The sequence below is a fragment of the Rhea pennata genome, chromosome 4, assembly GCF_028389875.1.
Source record: "Rhea pennata isolate bPtePen1 chromosome 4, bPtePen1.pri, whole genome shotgun sequence".
In the NCBI taxonomy this organism is placed as follows: domain Eukaryota; kingdom Metazoa; phylum Chordata; class Aves; order Rheiformes; family Rheidae; genus Rhea; species Rhea pennata.
In genome coordinates, this window is record NC_084666.1 from 12,054,069 (window position 1) to 12,073,950 (window position 19,882).

The 19,882-nt window shown below is 38.5% G+C and overlaps 1 protein-coding gene across 7 annotated transcripts in view; it reads left to right on the top strand.

Annotated features, from left to right (window-relative positions):
* ABLIM2 (actin binding LIM protein family member 2) overlaps nucleotides 1–19,882 on the top strand; it is a 140,780-nt gene that overhangs the window by 52,658 nt on the left and 68,240 nt on the right. For all 7 annotated transcript variants that reach the window (XR_009958385.1, XM_062575291.1, XM_062575290.1 and 4 more), the window contains exons 3-6: nucleotides 1,917–2,100; nucleotides 9,706–9,821; nucleotides 14,784–14,910; nucleotides 16,808–16,901. Coding sequence is in view for 6 of the 7 variants with exons in the window: in XM_062575291.1 (XP_062431275.1) it covers nucleotides 1,917–2,100; nucleotides 9,706–9,821; nucleotides 14,784–14,910; nucleotides 16,808–16,901 (521 nt within the window). In the remaining variant the exon portion in view is untranslated. The remainder of the gene's footprint in view (nucleotides 1–1,916; nucleotides 2,101–9,705; nucleotides 9,822–14,783; nucleotides 14,911–16,807; nucleotides 16,902–19,882) is intronic.

A 19,882-nucleotide genomic window follows, 5' to 3' on the forward strand; every position in this document is an offset into this window, starting at 1 on the left:
TTTGCAGTGTGCCTATTAGGACTGTCAGGCTGCATCAGTTAATTTTAATTGAAAATACAGTAACAGGTATTAGCACAGCTTGTGTAGAACGTAAGCCCTAACCTTAATTCTGCTATTCAAATGCTCTGCTCCTGTTTGCAAATGCTTTATGGAGCAGTTATTCGTATTCTCCGTATTGAATCTGGCTGTTCTTTATGGGCAGGGAAGCTGAGGTGTTGGCAACGCGAAGAGGGACCTGAATAGATTTTGTGAAGCTGAGCATTCATTTTTCATCGAATGCTAAAAATCTTGTTTATCTGCCTCTTTTTAGGTGAAAAGTTTTACTGAGGTGTCTCCTAAGAAGAAGCCAAGATTAGGTGCATATACGCAAACCACTTTTGAGTAATATACAATAAGCAATAGTAATTGTAACCACTGTGACAGTAAAGAGAAAGGAAAAGACTTTCAGGTGTTTCTGAGATTCTGGCCCATTTCAAGGCAGTGGCAAATTGTCACCGACTTTATCTGTTCAGGACATCAGTGCTGGTGCGTTGTTAGCAGCAGAGCTGACGTGATTCACGTTCAGCTTTACCATCCATATCAGCAGCAGAAACCTGCTGAGTTGCTTGTATTTCCTGCGCATTTTAGGAGACAAGAGGAGTGGAAAGGTAATTCATGGGTAGATGATCCTCTTCTGCTCTTCTGCTGTGTTGGAAGCTGAGCCCCGAAGCCCTCTGCATGGCACCAAAAGAGTAAGCATGGGTCAGCACCTGACCCCAGGCACCTGGCAAGCCTCTTTCGGCAGCTGGGGCAAGGAGAAAGGGGAGCAGAGCTGCTCGGAGGGAACATAATGGGCTGTTAAAGCTTTCTGGAGCATTTACAACATCCACTTGTTTGACTATTTGCTGCTGGAGATGCTTCCCCACATGCAAGTCCAGGAGTAGAAGGACACAGTGACTAGTATGATGATGCAACTTAGAATAAAATAATAGTCATTATAGCGTAATCGCCACTTTGAATTTCAGTCCTTCTTGTAAATCTGATCAAGTGTGTTTTCAAAGATCCTGGTCAACACAGACAAGGATGATATGCCTCTCTGTCTACTTCTGTATATCTTCAGCCAGACTGTTGGCTTCCTTCTCCAGTTTATAGTCTTAAAATACCATCTTAGTTCCATCCTTGGTGCTGTGGAGAAAATACATCTCACAAGCCCCTTGTTAATCATCTTTAATCCTAACTCTAACTCTATCTATACTGTAGATGTAACCTTAAAAATATAAAGTGACAGATCGGATTGAAAACTCGACTTTTGCCACGGGCAGATGGTTCTGGAGATCCTTCTGATTTGTGCTTGGTGTGTTATGTTAACCAGCTAAGCATAGGATCTATTAAAAAGAAGAAAAAAAAAAAAGTGTAAACTGTCACTGAAGTTTACACCAGTTCCCCTGCGCATCAGAACTAGTGTTTAGATAGAGCAGTATTTTAACCACTGTCATGCCCAGGAGGAGTATCAGGCAATTGTAGAGTAATCTATAGGAGACATTTCTTTATAAGATTACTGCTTTAGATTATGGAGGTTTATATCCTTTATACATTTCCTTTAACCTGTTAAATATAACTGAGAGTATTGTATATACTAGCTCTGCACTCAATTTCTAAAGACTTAATTCAGTATTAACAGCTTCTGCACTGAGGTTATATTTTGTATGGAATGAATCTTGACTATTACTGTACACAGTTCATCACTGATGTATTTTAGTGTAAAAGCAGTGTTTTTCAGATAGGCAACTATTCTGTGATTATAAACCCTTAAATTGAAGTGCTTAAATATTACGCTAAGAACTGTACCACTTGCAGCTGAAAAAAATCAGTTACAGAGATAGGAGAGAGATTTACCTTTTTTCAGCCTTCTGAGTCTGCCTTTTCTCTTCCTGCAGCTTGCGGATGTGACCTGGCTCAAGGAGGATTTTTTGTGAGACAGGGAGACTACATCTGTACTTTGGACTATCAGAGACTCTATGGCACACGGTGCTTCAGTTGTGATGAATTCATTGAGGGAGAAGTGGTCTCAGCACTCGGCAAAACCTATCACCCGGACTGTTTTGTATGTGCTGTTTGCAGGTAGGTTTTTTATGTGAAGTTCTATTTCATTTGAAAAATAGATTTCAAAAGAAAAGAGCAATGCCAAGCATTCAAACTCATAGCACATAGATGAAAAAGATGATATTTCTGTTTTCTATTTTCTATTCCTTAAAAACTACCAAAAATTAAAAAAAAAATGCAAATTCTCAGTACATCAGTTATTTCATTTTTTTCCTCTGTCTTGTGGTATCTTATGCTTTAGTTGTTAAGGTACTTGAGAAACTGCCATTGCCTCCACAGTCAGTTTCGCCCCAAACGCGAATGTTGTCTTATTGTGCTATTCTCTATTTTGTCCACTGAAAATACAAGGCTGCAAATGCCAGTGGCAGAGTGTTTAGCAGGCTGCGTGGATACCATACAGATAGACTTAATGTGAAATACCACTGTACTGCTTTCCAGAAACTGCAGTAGTCGTATAAATTGAAGGACAGAGAGATCCTGGTCTCATAGACACTTATATATGTGTTGGATTTCACAAATGCTGTGTAGGTGACAAGTAAAAAACAGCATACAAAACCTTTACCTCTGAGTAACCTGATGGAGTTCAGTGGAATTTTTTTTTTGTGTATGTGTGTGTGCAAAGCTGAGACCTAGTGTTGCTGGTGACATTTGCAGACTGAAGTAAAAATGGTTGATGTTCATTTGATGTTCTTTTGTATCTTTATCCTCTGCTGTGGAAGTGAACGAATGAACAAACAAACAAAGATGCTTAAGACTTTAGGAGGAGCCTCTAAGTACACCAAGTCTTCAGGAAATATACTGTTATGGGAACAGTTTGAAGTAAATGGAAAAGCTGCAATAATCTTTCTGAACTTGAAGCCTTACCAATAGAAGAAAAGTAACTGTGCATTTGAAAGGAGCGCACAGGCTGCGTCGCTGTGCAGGGAGGCATCTTCAGAGAAAATCAGATTTGAATAGAAACTAGTGGGAAGTGTATATTCGTTCAGATGGTAAAATCAGTGAGAGACTCTAATATGCATACAGCTCGCTAGCACAGTAGGAAAAAGCCAGGAGCACAGGCCACGTTCCTTTTCTGGGGCTGCCGATGTTACTGCGTCGTTACTACGTTCTGAATGCCCCATGGCTCGATAGCGCAAAGTGGAGCTGTCCTCCCTGGTCCCCTTGGCCCTGCGCTGAGAAGCTGCTGCCCTTCTCTGTGAAAAACCTGGCATGTCCGTGACCTGTAACCCAGCTCTTCCTGAGGCATAACCTTGGGGCTCGGATACTATTGCCGTGGGCTGCCGCACTACCAAGAGTGAAAAAAATAAAGTAGTATTCATTTCAGATGTGAAAGATTGACAACTAAAATTACCGTGTAACAGTGTATCCTGTGTGATTATGTCTCTCTATGTTGCATTGACCGGTTGGTTCTTAATTAAACAAAGTTAGATTTTATTTGCATGCTTGCTCTGCTGACAGAAAGACTGAGGGCTTATGCCCTCCTTCTCCCAGTGCTGTTTCTAGCCTGGTATGACTGTTGCCTAAAACTAGGGATGAGTATAAGAATAGCAAAACATATTCAACAATGTTGCAGATGAACTGCTTACTTTGAATTTCCAGGAAATGGGTAAGCAATCTTTTTCTTATACTTTGATTAATTGGAAGGGCCTGTGTCCTACAGAGGACTTCCAAGACCTTTCCTCTGAAAGGTCCAGGTGTTTGTAAAAGTGAAAGGGAAAGAGGGAGAAAAGTAAGGCTATCTGTATCAATGGAAGTTGAGTTTTACTAAATCTGTTCACATAATTCTTATATGTCTACCAGAGATGGGACTGTATGGCTCACAAAAAATAACTTACGCTGGCATGAAAGGCCTGCAAACAGAATCTTCCAAAAAGCAATGTGAAATTATACCTATGACAATAAAAATACTTTGTTCGGTTTTTTTGGCAGTATCATGAGAAGTCTTAACATGATAATAAGAGTTACATAAAAGTATTAAGCAATAATGTGAGGTTTGTCTAGGCCAGACAGTCTACACAGCATAAACTCTAGTTTTCTTTGGATTTCAATGATATTGACATGCTATGTGTGCACAAGTTACCAAAAGTCTGTTTTTTGATTTTATGGGTTAATATGACTAGTAAAGAGTGGGGAAGTTGTTTAATCACCCAATTATAGTATGTAATCATTTTTTTCTGTCATTTCAATGTTCTTATAATTAAAGAATGGAAAAGTAGAGCATTATGTTACATCAACAGTGAAGAGAAAAAAATAAGTTGGTTCTTGATTAGCCGGGCAATAAATTAGCATATATGTTCCAGGTTAAGAACTAAACAACTTCATGTTTGTCTTACGGGATTTGGAAATCCAGGTTCTATGTGTTATCTAAATTTAGGAAATTCTTTCTTGCAGCACATTGCTAGAAATTAAACATGTGCCATGTAGAGGTGAATAAAGTTTAGTATGTGGTCTGGCAAGAGGCATACTTATGTATTCATCCAAAATTTTTGTGCTGAATCCAGACCTTAGTCTTCTCTGAATCCACTTTTATTTCTTTTATCTTCAAAAAGGTAGTTAAGCAGTTGAATATATGAACTCAAGAAACTGTAAACAATGTGAAAAAAAAATGATAGTTTTAGCCCTATGTGTAACCCTGATATTTCTAGAAAGAAACTTGAAGGCTTTTATATATGCATAAGAAATTAGGACAATACAGGAAATCAGAAGTTAAAATACATTTTTTTTTCTGGAAAGCAGTGGTTACGTCAGACTTTTCTTATATGCTAAACCTTTTTAATTACTCACTTTTCTACTGACTTTCAAAAAGATTTGGCTCCCACTTAAACAGTGCTGGACACTTCTTAAAGAATCTCATTAAGCAGGCTTCTTCATCCAGATGTTGAGGCATAAATTTTGAAATTGGATTGGGTGTTCTTCTTGGCATTTTGGCCTTTAAAATAAATACATTTATCAATATGTGGTGCTTTCTGAACAAAGCGGTCTTACTATCTTGCTCTTCAAGGTTTAAGCACAGAGCATATCTATAATTGTGGACTTGTGTAGGATGGAAAAGCTCTCTGGAAGGCATGTTATCCAACACCCTGCTCAAAGCAGGGCCAGTTAGAGCACACTGCTGAGGGCCTTGCCCAGGCAAATTTCAAACATCTCCAAGGATGGAGATGCCACAGACTCTCTGGACACCCTGTTCCAGTGTTTGAGCACCCTCATGGTATTTTTTTTTTCCTTTATATCAAGTAGGAATTTTCCATGTTGCAGCTTGAATCTGTTGCCTCTTGTCCTTTCACTTTGTACCTCTGCAAAGAGTCTGTCTCCATCTTCTCACATACTCATGTGCACACAGGCATACCACTGTAGACATAGCTGTATGCAGCAATAACATCTCCTCTGAGCCTTCTTATGATTAAGTCGAGCTCCCTCAGCCTCTCCACGTGCGTTCAGCACTCCAGCCCCAGCTCTGGGCAGCCCTCCACTAGACTCCCTCCAACACAGCAGTATCGTTCTTGTAGTTGGGAGACAAAAACTGCACTACTCCAGATGCAGTCTCTCAGGTGATCAGTAGAGGGAAGGGTCACTTGTTTGGACCTGCTGGCTATACTCCTGCCAACACAAACCAGGATGTGCTTGGCCTTCTCTGCCTCAAGGGCATGCTGCTGACTCAATGTTTAACTTGTCCACTAGGACCCCTGGATCTTTTTCTGCAAAGCTACTTCTAGCCAGTCAGCCCCAAGCTGTAATGCAGCACGGGTTCTTCCTCCGCAGGTGTGGCGCTTCGCATTTGCCTTTGCTGAACTTCTATGCGGAGAGTAGGTAGCAAGAAACAGCTACTTTGTCTTGTCAGGTGTAACATCCTGGGTCAAATTCTGTCCTGTGGAACAGCCTTGAGGGATTTGATTGTACAATGTACAGATTAGATCAGAGTTTGGTCTTGGAGGTCTTCAGGTTATAGTTGGTGTTACACTTGACCCAAGGTAGCTGCAGGCTGCCACTGAAATGAATACTTCTCCCCTCTCCACATCCCTAACTATATTTTTCTGTTCATTTTTCTTATATCCAGTTGTGTTCAGTGACAAAGGCTGTTCAGCAATTTAAAGAACAGAAGGCCATCCTTCTTCTCTGAAAAAAACGACGTTATCTTTTGACCCAGAAAGCTTGAATGACCTACCCACAGCTGCATAAGCTGAGGCATGGTTCAGAGAAGGATGAGGCCAGGACTTGACCTTTCCATGTCAACCCACAGTTACAGTGAACTAGACTGACGGTCATTTGATGTTTTACAATGTAATTTTGTTGGTCAACTCCTATGTTGTTGCTGGGTTTACAAATATTCCAGGAAGGTATATAAAACAAAATTCATGGGTAAATAAATCATTAAGGTGTGTTAAAACCCTACAAGTTATTTCAGATAGCTGCTTTAAACATACTATTAAAATTCATCTTAAAAATAGATTAGCTGACTGTGAAGATCACACTGAATATTTTTAAAAGTATGAGTAGCATCTAGCAATGTTTAGGGGGTAGCTAGTTGTGAGATGTCATTATATTCAAAGGCAAATATACTGATTTTTAACCTAAAATGCTATATATAATCATGCTCACAAGCTAAAGAGCTCAGAAACTGAAACCTTGTTAATTGACTGTTACCACCTTCTGTTGTGCATTCACTCTTGCTGGCTTCAAAATCCATAAACTCAGCTGCTTGTGAAAGGGAGAAATCAAATGTTGCAGAAATACTGGCAAATATGTTGTGTATGAATTTTAGATTCCTAATTGATGAGACAGTGAAGCACGTGCCAAGACTTAATTATGAGTTTTGAAGATTGGTCCTTGCTGAAAAACTTTCAAGGATGAGTTCCCTGTTTCTCTAGAGCGAGACGTGTTTTGCAGACATGGAAAACTTAATAGGGAAGTGATATTATTGCCCCCTCCTTCCTTAATGAAAGGACACAGTGGTCATTAAACTTTCAGAAAATAAACCAAATAAGATATGTTTGTGAGATATTAAAGCACTGCCTCAGCTTACTCACCCCCAAATCAGGTCCTGTGGATGTTATGCTGCCTGTGAGCATGTGCATATTTTGTAGGTGTCATCTACCTCTCTCTGTATTTGTGCCATAGGAGGTAAATTATCTTATTCCTCTTTTCTGCTACTTTTAACAAGTGTTTTTTTTCAAATTACCTAATGCATAGCATAGTTGAGCTAATTCAAAGCAATCCGTCCCTGCTTGTGCTTAGCTTGATGTTTGCTGCATTTGTTCAGATGGACTTCTGTGATCCAACATTAATTTGGATTTTTTAACTAAATCATTGAGTCAATAAAATATATTAACTTTCTCTCTGACTATTCATTCTAATATAACAAATACTACATTGCTCAGTAGTCACAGTCCTATTTCAAAGCAATTAATTATTCATGGCTTCCAATATTTTACTATTTCTGGGATTGTTAACTGAGAAAAACCTGTCATTTTACTGATACCTCTCAGGAGAGAGTCCATCTGGACTAGCTATCTGATTTCCAGTCTTTGTCCCCAAAAGATTATAGCAAACTCTCAACTGCCCATAGAAAGTCACCGTACATAGGAACGAAAGGTTTCAAAATAGTGGTATGGTGGTGTAGTTGTATGGTTGTATCTGTGGAGTAGGTGACTGTTTTTGTGGGGGTATGATTTGCAGTGCATTATCAGGGTTCATAATCAATCCGTGAGTATCTGTAAATCAGGGTGGGATATCTTCATAAACAGACGTAGGAGCGCTGTTACAAGGTCTTGTCTCAGTTCTGGAAGTGTTAAAATTACTTGGCTTGTGCTTTTCCAGATGGATCCATACTGCTTAATTCTAGACTTGATTTTGCGTTTATTGTTCCATACACTGGTAGGCTCCATGAGTTTAAGCAGCATAAAAACCCATTGCGAGTAACAGTTATCACCTAGAAAGAGCTTTTCTCCCCCCCCCCCCCCCCCAATACCGTTGCTGTGCTGGGTTGCTGAAAGCCAGGACAGACGCGTTCCCACTAGAGCAGCGCGGCTCCGTAGCATCCCAGCTGCTGCCCTAGAGGCAGCGCTGCCAGGTTCAGTATCAGGTTATTCAGTGAAATCCATGCTAGAAAATCCTCTGCAAAGTGGGTGAATTTCGTGACTCCTGGGTCTGTGATAGCAAAGTTTGGGACCTCTTTGTGCTGGAAGCACCCATGGAGCATTTAATTGTGGCAAAGAGCAGGACAACTTTAAAGGCTATTTCCAAAGAATTTTTTTCTCCTTTGCTTAAATTTAGGTAAGTAAGCAGCAAACAAGTATTCACAAGTATTATGTCACTAGTAATGAAAAAAAAATGGTGAAAAGCAGAATTTATTATCAGATTTCTCAAGACAAAATAATGTTTGAACTACACGTGTCCTCATAATTTTTAAAGTATTGCCTGTGGACCAAAAATGGATAATACTGTTGAAGTGTTTTAAAACTATTTAGCTGGTATAAAATAAATTTTAGTACTAGTATTGAAAAACAATGAACAACATTACTTCTGTTCTCTGTTTAACAAATTTTCTGTAGCAAGTTTTGGGATAGAGTACGAATGTGGAATAAGCCTCCCTAAAGCTGGTTGAGGGAGCCAGATAATGTATATGCTGAGCAAGAAGTATCTATGCAGTTTTTATATAAAAGACAATCGCTTATTTAGCGTGATTTGATAAAATTTTGGGGGGAACGTCATGCAGTTTTAATGAAATGCTAATCTGGTCAGCTAGAATTCACAACAAGGCAAAATGCCTGCATTATGTTTATGCCCATTTAAGCCACATTTTGATAGCTTGCTTGGGATTTATTTTGACACAAGCTTTGGGTGGACTGAAATGTGTTTCTAAATCCTCACCACCCTTTGCTGCGTTATAAAGTGATTTGTCCATCTGGTCTTTTCAGAAAGAGAAAAAAACCTCAGCAGTTGCTGTGCCTGGACAGCAAAGCTCCCAGGGAAAACCCTTCTGTTTTAGGGAAGTTGATAAAAAGGAAGGATTTAATTAAATGTAAGGAGAGCTGTTGAGTAGAACAAGCAATTAATGTAGATGCTTTCATTTTTGTAACTGAGATATATTTTCTCCTACAAGCATTCACACACATTTGTTTTCTGCACAAATAGATGAAGAGAAGGACTTTGATCACAGCTAGGAGGATCAAGTCCTGATCATGGTTTTATTTCCAAAAAGCTTTTTAATTAAGAGAAGTCATGCATTCATGCAGCATTCTAACAATGTAAAAGCAATTACATTTGCTATATTTATTATTCCCTGTAATTTCAGTTTCACTGTAATTGTTTAGTTGATCCTGTTCATGATCAACCATTAGTGACACTACATTTCTTAGAAACAGAAAAATTTTGACATGAGCATTTAGTGTGGTTTTGTATATTTAGATCATTTTCCTGTGTCACTTTAAATCTAGATTTGCAATGCTCTGTTTGATATGTCCCTTTGATGCTTTAGCCTCTGAGGTGGCTGAAAAATCGTGAATGAGAACTGAGCAAGTAGAGAAAAAGAAACCAAAATAATAACCAATTCTTTTATGGGAAGACATTTCATTTCAATAAAGACACGAGAGCGTAACATGTACGCTTTTGTTTCCTCTGTTGCAGGTTGCCTTTTCCCGCAGGCGACAGGGTGACTTTTAATGGCAAAGAGTGCATCTGCCAGAAATGCTCCCTGCCCCCTTCTGGTAGCACCAGCCCTTTCCCAGTACAGAACTTGCGAAGTAAGTAAGGGGTTTTCTTATCCTTTTCTGTTGTTACTTTTTAACCTGCATGGGTTTAAAGAGGAAAATTTGCATCAATATATGCAACGAGAGCCTTTACCACTGTACTATGTAAATACAGTCAGGAAATCAAAAAGACTGCATAAATGCAGTCAATAAGTCAACGCAACACAGTCAAGTGAAAAAATATTTGGCAGCTTTTCAATAAGTCTGATATTAAAAAAAACAAAGTGGTGCCATTACAGCGTTAACAATCGACAGAAACACGCAGAACATTTGATTAAAACTAGTGTAAAACAAAATGTTTGGAGAAAAGGTGTGATGCAGATGTAAATATTTTTGAGGGTTTGGCCCAGCTCCAGCTAAAATAAAATCCAACACAAGATTTTATCATTCATATGTGTTCCAGGATTGATTCCAAAGACATCTGTGACATGGTTACGCATCTAAATACTATATGGTGGGTTGATACATGCAAAGTGACCCAGAGGGTTTCTGCATTGACCTCAGTAGTAAGGATGTAATATCAGAAGATACAAACCTAACAGAGTTGGAGAGCAGTCCTTTCACACTATACTTTTTACAGCAAAACAGATGTCTCATAGAGTTGTACTGTTCCTCTGAATTCTCGTTATTTGGTACTATGTTGATTTGTTCAGGAGAAGCTGCCACACTACAGCATTCAACCTCTGCCATTTTGACAGAGGAAATAAACAGCAACAGCAATTTAATTAAATGGCGAAGACAGAAATCAAACCTTTTATTTTTAATGATGATCATACCACATCAAGCTGTATTCAGTGTGACTGAGGAGGGACCATATAAATTGCATTATCTTTATATATAAAGAAAAAAGCGCACTCCAGGGAGAAATATCTCTCCTTTTTTTTTTTTTCTTTTCCTTCTGCCGCCCCTTCCTCTCTATGGAAATCTTCACCATCGCAGCAGCAGAGGCTGCTGTGTGAATGCAGTGAGAGGCACTGTACAGATTCCTCTCTTGCTGTTCTCTTTGAGTAGGTGATGGCCTTTTCTTTTAGGTGCTTTCTCTTGTCAAATACTCCACCGGTGGGTCATCCTCAGCCGCGAGTCTAATCCATCTTGGCTGGCTGCATTTGCCGATCAGTACTTTAATAGCCTGTCATATGTGTGTATCATCTTTTCTCATGGGAAAATCAACCTCAACTTTAATGGAAGTTACTTGCCTGCTTGAATACTGGCAGAAGTTCATTTAGTTATCCAGTTGTCTGTGATGCAGAATCCTTTAAATGTACTTACTTTTGCCCAGTGTACAGCTCTGTCTGCCTAAAGATACAGTTGCTAAAAAGGTAGTCTTTTAGCTAGCCACCACCGCATCCAAGGGGCTTCGCATGTGTGACCCTATGGGGCTCAGAGGTGAGATGTCCAATTTGTTCTAGCACCCAGCAGAGATCAACTACAGTTACTATAATCGTACAGGTCTTGACTGTCACAGAACAGTGACATGGTCCTACATATACAGCAATGCCATGAATGAAAATACAGTCAGCTGTCTTTCCTTTGAAGTCTGTGTTTATTTTTCAGGCAAATGATATGTAATAAACTTTATCATACGGAAGTATTTAAACCCCAAATGAGGCCAGCTTTAAATCTCATTAGAAATGGAGACAATCTTTCTACAGACTTCAGTAGAACTTGGATAAAGATCTTTGTTCAAAACTTTGATAATTTCTGCTGCACTTCAGGCTAGATTCCTAAAGGAATTTGATCTGGTCTTCACCTGTGACTGATCAGCTCTGCTTCCCAGAAGATCTTAAAGTGGTAGGAGCAAACTGGTAAATACCAAGGCTTCTCCAACAGCAAACTGAGGTCTGTATCAAGTAAATTGTGCCGTTATGTTGCCAGAATCCCAGGTAAATATCTTCCTTACCTGAGTAGACTATTTCCATTCCTTATATCTTGCATTTCCCCAGTTTCAGCCAGCTGACCCAGAAGGTGCCGAGCTCATCTGCTGCAGCTTCTCCTGCAGAGCTCAGGGAGCCAGGTAGCCTTGGTGTGATCCATCCCTGGTGTGGGGAACAGACCGTTCACAGGAGCATTAAAGGGAAACGCTGTAGTCACAAATGCACATAGGTGCATGTGTCCGTGCAGACATCTATGCAGGTATATGCAGCAGGATATGTAAAATTTTGACCAATGAGAATATGCAGAAACTTGAGCCCATGTCAAAAAATATAGTAAAGAATTCAGAAAGCATTCAGAAAACAAAGAGAGTAGCGATATGTAATAACAGCTGTTTTTCCAAGCACTTCCAAGCACTTTGATCCTTAGGGTAACATCATGGTTTCAATAATGGTAGGAATAAACAAGCAGAGTCAGAAGCATCTTGGTTGAATTGTAAATTTGAAAGCCCCAAATGGCTATCTGTAGTTATACTGTGCCCTATGTGAGGCAATAAATGGCCTTTGTTTCTCCTCGTTTTAACAGTCTTCTTGAAAAAGAACTTGATGTTTTAAATGAACAGCTCTTTTTGTAAAAGAGAAGTAGTGCACAAAAGCATTGGTCTTCAAGCAAGCTGAGTCAAGGAGCGAATAGTACGATGACCCACTGTTATGTTAGGTTTAGCTCTTGGCTTGTAATTTCAAGACACACACTGCACAGTGTCATTCATTGGCCTATTCAGCTCTGAATTCAGCTCAAGAATGCTCTCAAGAGATCTCTTGGGACTCACTGAACTCCCAAAATCACTGCGCCTCTGACCAGCCCTTCTATTTTCATCTTCTCCATGTGGTTTTGACCTCTTTTCTGCATTAACATTTGGAAGAAACAAGGAATGTCAAATATTTGCCTTTTGCCTGAGCCCTTGAATTTTTTGTTATTGTATAAATACCTACCTACCTGTTTTGTTAAGTTTATAAAATGGTAGGTTTGAAAACCTTTTGTGGTGGTGATGATATTGAAAGAGTATTTAGGGAAGAATATCAGTATGTAGCAGCAAATTGATGTATGCTGCAGTTATTGGTTGAAATTAAGTGAGTCACTAAAGGATGCTACATCCAAACAGGAAGACAAGAACACCACATCAATACCACCGTTGGCATAGCAACCATGATATTTGTTTTTAATTATCTGGAACTTTACGGTGAAAACAGCAGTTAGGAACAAAAAGTAACACACAAAATGCTGCATCTCTCCCCACCCAAGATTAAACAAGATGAAGGGTAAAATGATGTTTGAGTGCACAGTGTTGTATTAAACTTGTAGAATAAAACTTCAGCCAGTGAGATTAGATGAAACTAGATTACTAGATAAACCTCTGGTGCACGGATCACAAACAAATTTCTGATTGCAGTTAAAGAATAGATACTGAAGTATTTATTGTCTTCTGGGAAAAAATCCAGGCACACACCCAAATTCTTTCTTCTATTAGCAAATCTCAACCCTTCTGATCAGTACTGCACATGCCTTTGGGCTAGGCTTGATTCCACATATCGGTGCTCTACAGAGTAATGTCCGAGAGACATATTGCTACTCGCTTAATCCATTCCAAATCCACCAAAGGAAAATAAGAGCTATCTTGTATTGTTGTGTGCTCAGAAACTAACATTTACAATTGCACTTCTGTAGTGTCTCACTGGGGTCACATAATCAATTAAGTAGAATCTTGAATCAGAAAGTTTTAAAGAGAACTAGTTAAAACACTTTAATGAGATGCTATATTTGGAGTCTTTTTTTAATAACTAGATAAATCTTTTTATGCTTGTGTCTATCTTCATGGAAGAGATGGTTGTTTTCTTCTCCAGCATCTCTAAATGACTCATTAAGAATCTTCCAGGTTTTGCCTTTTTTCTAGCAAATTGTTGGTATACACGAAGAATTCTTCCAAAATAGATGGTTTCTTATAGGGTCATATAGAAGGTTAGAAAGATTACTGAAATACTGATGCTAGAATCACCGTCATTTGTCACTGTTTTTTCCACATATGCTGAAATTTAACATTTTGTAAGAAAATTATGTTTTGAGAGAAGTCTACAAAGAGCAACAAGTGAATGAGAGATGAATCAGGGGGTTAGGGGTTCATTTTGGATATAGAGAACAAGGTTCAAATCCCTTGTCTAAACTGAATAATGAAAAGATTTCTAAGCAGGGCTGTAGCTTGCCTAGAGAGGACACTAGGTGTGGATTATTGGCATGGCACCTGAGAGTGAATTTGGCTTTTGGCTTTTTCTTGCATAATCAAAAGCATTTATTGTTTGAAAAAATAAAAAAGGGGGAAAAAATCTTACTCTGAATTATTTTTTCTGGGGAGTATAGAGCTACCTCATGTATAGCTTGCTTAATCAATATAGTTTAGCCTGTGTTGTTTTGCATTTAATTTTCCTTAGAAATATTTGGAGCTTTATGTATGTGATTTTATATAAATAATAAGTACATAGTCAGCCATCCCTTTTACATGTTGCACACCCAGTATCACCACTACTCAGGAATTTGTAAAGCACTTCAAGTTTTGGTGTATTTTGCCTGGTTGTAGAAGATCACATCAGAATTTCAGCTTGTTTTTTTATTCTTATAATTGAGATAATTTTGAAATGTGAGTTAAACTCTTAGAATCAAAGTCTAATAAGAAGAATCAATTATTCATCTTAATCTCAAGACTTTTAGGTCTTTTTTGGGGCTGGGGTATGATATGTGAAAATCTGATGAGCAAGACTTCATATTTCTTAAAGGCAGTGTAAGTGAGTTAAAGTAAAACCTAAATCAGTAGGAAACCTAAGTCGCTGTTTCTTTTCCTTTGAATGAGTTACATCTTTCAGCAGCATTAGGCCTGTACCACTTGTCATCCACCGGTGAATAGTCAGCAGTGAGCTTTGGAGCCTGCATGAGCTGTTACTATGACACCAAGGGACTCCTGTACTGCAGTAATTCGTGTTTTTGCATGATCATTTGAAGTATGTGATTTGCTTATACTGGATTTTTCTCTTGCAGATTGTGGGGGCTGTGGTTCAGAAATAAAAAACGGGCAATCACTGGTTGCTTTGGACAAACACTGGCATTTGGGCTGTTTTAAGTGCAATACATGCGGCAAGCTACTGAATGCAGAGTACATCAGCAAGTAAGTTGAGCAGAGGAGCTCAGGGCATCTTCACTCATTTTCAGTAGGTTTTTTGCAACAAAGGGTTTAGTTCAGTGTTGCGTATCCTTTAATTTTTATTTATTGCTCTTTGGGGTTATATAAAAGATTAGAGATTGTTATCTCAAGTGTTTTCTCTGTATGTTTTCCATTAGAAGGATGTCAGATTCAGATTGAATTTAACAACAGCAGTGGGAGTCAGGATAAAGCACACACGGACCAAGCTCTGTGTCAGCACTCAGCTCAGGCCAGTGAGATACAGACCTTTCACTGGCCAGGGCAACAGGGATTCACTTCGCCTTTAGAGAAGTATGTTTGGTGATGAAATTTTCCTAAACAACAAAATAACTCAGTCACCAATGTCCTATATTTAGTAATGATGGAGTTTCAGAGCCGTCATCCCACCAACATTCAACAAGTCTTTGGATTTACATTAATACAAGGATAACATCTGATTTCACAGCCTGCACTGGACTGGATTAAAAAAATCTTTAATGCAGGATGTTATTAAATAAAGTTTTGCATTATCTCAAATTCCATGCTATTCTGTTGTTTTTCAGTACAGTGCGTTGCTTGTTATTCAACAAAAAACACCCTAAATTTTAAAGATTTAGTTAGTTCAACTCTTTGAAAAATAGTTAAATGCCAAACAAAACAACTCAAGAGAAGAAACATCCCTGCTTCAATTATTTCAATTAATTATTGTGATAACTTATGGGTTAGTCTCTAAGCAATCCAACTTTTATGCTATAAAATTATTTTTTATGTTTCTCTAGGGTAATGTCCACACAAATTGTGCATGTGCTAATAAATCTGTCTGATGGTGGGCTCTTTCAGCATGTTATGCACTCATACATTAAACATACTTAGTTATGTTTAATTTGTATTTTTAAGTTGCAGAAAGAAATAACTCCATTTTTTCAACAGTAATTTTTTTCATTCATTGATCTAATGAGATAAATATACAATTTTGATAGATTTTACTTAAAACATCTCTCTTTACCTCTTCTAATTAGAATAAACCTTTTAGAAATGCATAAGTTAATCTCCTAGTATGTCTCTGAAGTAGCAAATACTTTAATAGATGACAGCACTGAGGTGTGTATCTGACTTGCCCCATAATAGGAAGCAAATTAACAGATGGATTAATTTCAGAGTAATAACACAAGCATTCTTGTTCTAATTGTTTAGAATAAAAGCTCAGATTCTCATTTTTAGTCTTTGAATATTTAGATTATACACTGTCTTAAATCACTTGTGGTGGTAAAATACTTCATGCATGAACATACTGCAACATGTTTCTGCTGTTTATGTTGAATTCACATAATCGTTACTGGATGCTATGGAGCAGGTTAACGAGACACTTAAGCCATTACTACCTTTAACCATGCCCTGCCAGGAACCTCAGTAGACTTAAATATTAATCAAATTAATCAGGATAGCCCACTGAGAAATTACTGTACCAAGCAGAAAGTACAGTTAGATGTCAGGTAAAGAAGAAAAGAATAATATGTAGAAATAGTTATTTCTTCCAGGGAATGGGAAACATGGAATAAGTTGATGAGTAAGACTGTCAAAGCAAATGGTGTCAGGTCATGGGTCTGAGATACAGTTTAGTGTTGTGACTGGGAGGGAAGAGATTACTGAATTTGATGACAAAGCAGTAACATGAGATTGTGGTGGAATTGGAAGGGGGGAGTCAGATATGGGCAAACAAGTATTTCTTATTCGTTAACAGTTCAGTTTGTTTAAAAATTAATAGATACTGGATTTTGGAGGGGGTAAGTCCATAAGCACTGTCTGTTGAAACATTAACAAGCTTCAGCCATATAATCAGCCAGACAACCTAATCTCCGTGTTGCCTGTCATTTTTCCCTAGGGATGGCATTCCATACTGTGAAACGGACTATCATGCAAAGTTTGGCATCAGATGTGACAATTGTGAAAAGTATATCACAGGAAGAGTGCTTGAGGTAAGGAGACTATTTTGTTAGGTCTTACCGGTTTGGGGGTTAAGATGATAGCTTGGTTCAATCTTTTCTGTTCATGAGTTCAGACAGCTTGGGGCATCTCATAGGAAGGCTGATTTTTCTGCCAGAGAACAAACTGCTGTTAGTCATACACCGACTTTTAACTATTCCAGAGGTGGGCTGTATAAAAGATTGAGAAGCAAACGTAAGGAATCAGTGAGTCCATACTCACTGGCACAGAGCAGCATAATATTAGTGCATGGGGAGCTTTTCATCGTCAAATATTTTTATAGACATCTTAGGAAAGCAGACTTCTAAGAAGGGATTTGAAAGAGTATAAGGACACCTTTTTAGCTATTTACAGGCGGCTCTCTCAAGCGAGAGACACAAATGAGGACAAAATACAGAGTCTTCAAAAACGTAAGAGGTGACCAGTGGAAGCTGCTGTATATTTTCAGAGGAGACATCAGCCTTTTGACATTGAGTAAAAAGTAGTATGTGGGGGTGGCTTTAGAAGCAAGGCCAGTTGCCTCACATTTGATGTGATGAAGAAGAAGACAGGTGGATGCAAAGAAAAGAATGACGAGGTCAAATTTGGAGTGTGCTTACTCATAGCAGGTCACAGGGAGTGATGAATATGCAGATTGGAGAAGAACAAAATTTCCAGTTTCACCGATCACTCTTGTCTTCGTACTGCATACATGTTTTTCTGTCCTGGTTCTTCATTGTCTTGCAAAATCTGTACAGAAAAGATCTTTTTATTTGGTAGAATTTACTCCTAGTTTTTGGTTAAACAGTTGGTTAAAAAATGGCATGTGGTAAGAAGTCGTTAAGAACTAGGCCCTTGTTTGGCTCTGTGGCTGAAGAAAAGAAAAAAGGTTAAACAGAAGTTGTGCGTAGTGACAGTGTTCAGTTTGATTTGTGGGATCTGGGGGTACGTGTATCTGTATCTATTCCCTCTAGTTGCTTGGAGAGAGCATATTGAGCAGCATGACAGAATTCCTTGTTTTTAATGTAGATGGGCCACAATAGACTTGAGGAAAGATCATTCTTTAAAGATTCAGTGGGAGTTTCTCCATAACCGGTTATGTATGTCATTTCCAGACAAGCAGGAGAATATCCTCTGCCTGTTTGTAATTCCAGGTGATGATTTTGGTTAGGGTGCACTTGTGTCCCCACTTCTGCCTCTCTCCCAATGATGCCCTCATGAAAACGTGACAGTCTTCTCATTTTGATACTGGTGCAAGCTGGGAGTAACTATGATTGAAGTCAGTGACGTTAAACAGTGGAAAAAAACACCAATGCAAGAGGGATAAGATCCTGAAAATGAAAAGAAGAGCAGATAAGTAGGAGAAAGAGGATTCTTGCAGTTTGTAAAAGCACAGCAGTGTCAGAAAATGTCTCTAGCAAATAAGCAAGATAGGATGAAGTTAGTATGAAGCAGGCAGTGAGCATGCACATTGATCTTCAGTGGTTGGAGTTTTGTTGTAACAATCGAGGAACTTTATGGTCTGTAACTTTCTTTCCATAAAATACTATAGAAGTGGTTGGTGTGTGCAATAAAACTAATGAAGTATAAATATGGATTAATGTCCTGTATCCTGTAAGGTAACTCTTGAAATGGCTACTGAGCTTCATAGTTACTAGTGGAGAGCAGTCAGATGAGCAAATAGCATGTGCGCCTCAGTTCGTTAGGAGGCTAGACTAAAATTCATGACTTAAGCAAACAGATTTGAAAGAACACAGAGCCTGTTTCCACAACTAACATTGTTAAGTCATTTGTTGTTCATTTGCAGCAGACAGACTTATTCTGAAGCCTTGGAATTAGGGATGATCTCTTTGGTCTCTCTAATATCTACCTCAGTATTTACTTGTCACCAGTCAGGTTGCTGGTCTGTTTACGTATCGTCTGGTCAGAAGGACAGAAAAAAGAAAAAGTAGCCCTCGTTGCTATACATTTTAGAGGATTTTCGTGGAATAATCTGGAGATTCACAGAAAGAATAGGGCAGATACAGCAATTACTGTTTAAGAGGGGAAAAAACTTGATGGTGATGTGGACTAGTCTCCCAAGGGAGCTGCTACAAGCCATCACTTAGATCATATTAAAACTAGATTGGACAAGGCACTGGAAAATCTACGTTAGGGAACAATCCTGCAATGACAAAAGGAGGGGCTATATGACCTAATAGGATTTTTTCCATCTCTGATTTCTGTGATAATGTCAGGAGGACAGCTGCTTCCACAATTATTCTGTGCCCAGATTTTTAACATTGCCTCCTTTTCCAACACTTGTTCATTTTCAGTGTTTATTCAGCAGAGGAGGAAGGGAGAGTCAAGTAGTGTCAATTACTGATATCTTGTAAAAATACAGCTGTTTTTTGTAGATTGCCAGCCAAATAAAATGATGATTTGGTTACTTAAATTCTTCCTTCAGCCCATTCGCTGAGGATCAGATCCATTTCATGAAGTAAATGGACTTAAACACAGGACAGTTCTGTTTATCCCTTTTCTTATTCTTTTTTTCCTCCTCAGTTCACTCTTCCCTGGGAACTTGTACTGAAAAATCTACAAAAGGGGCTGAGCAGGGATATACTTTATAGTTTGACTTAAACAAAGAGCAGTGCAACTGAAGAACTGTTTGAAGGGGGAGAAAAAAGTTTATTGCTTATGGTGTAACTCCGTTCCGAATTCAGAAATCACTAACGTGAAACGATGCAGAAAATAAACATATCTTAGTATACCAAGCCATTTCCCTTTTGTCATGCTGTAGTCTATTTCTCCGCATCTGTCACTAAAAATATATTTTTCTCTTTTTCTATATCACAAACATCTATTTATTAATTAAAATCTCAACTTGTGCTAATAAGCGTGTCATAAAGGTAGGCAAAATAAATGTAACTGCCTTTCTAAAAAAATATACTATATTCCACATGATGATTCAGAGCCTTGTACAAACCTCACAGAAGACAATTCCCATTTATTT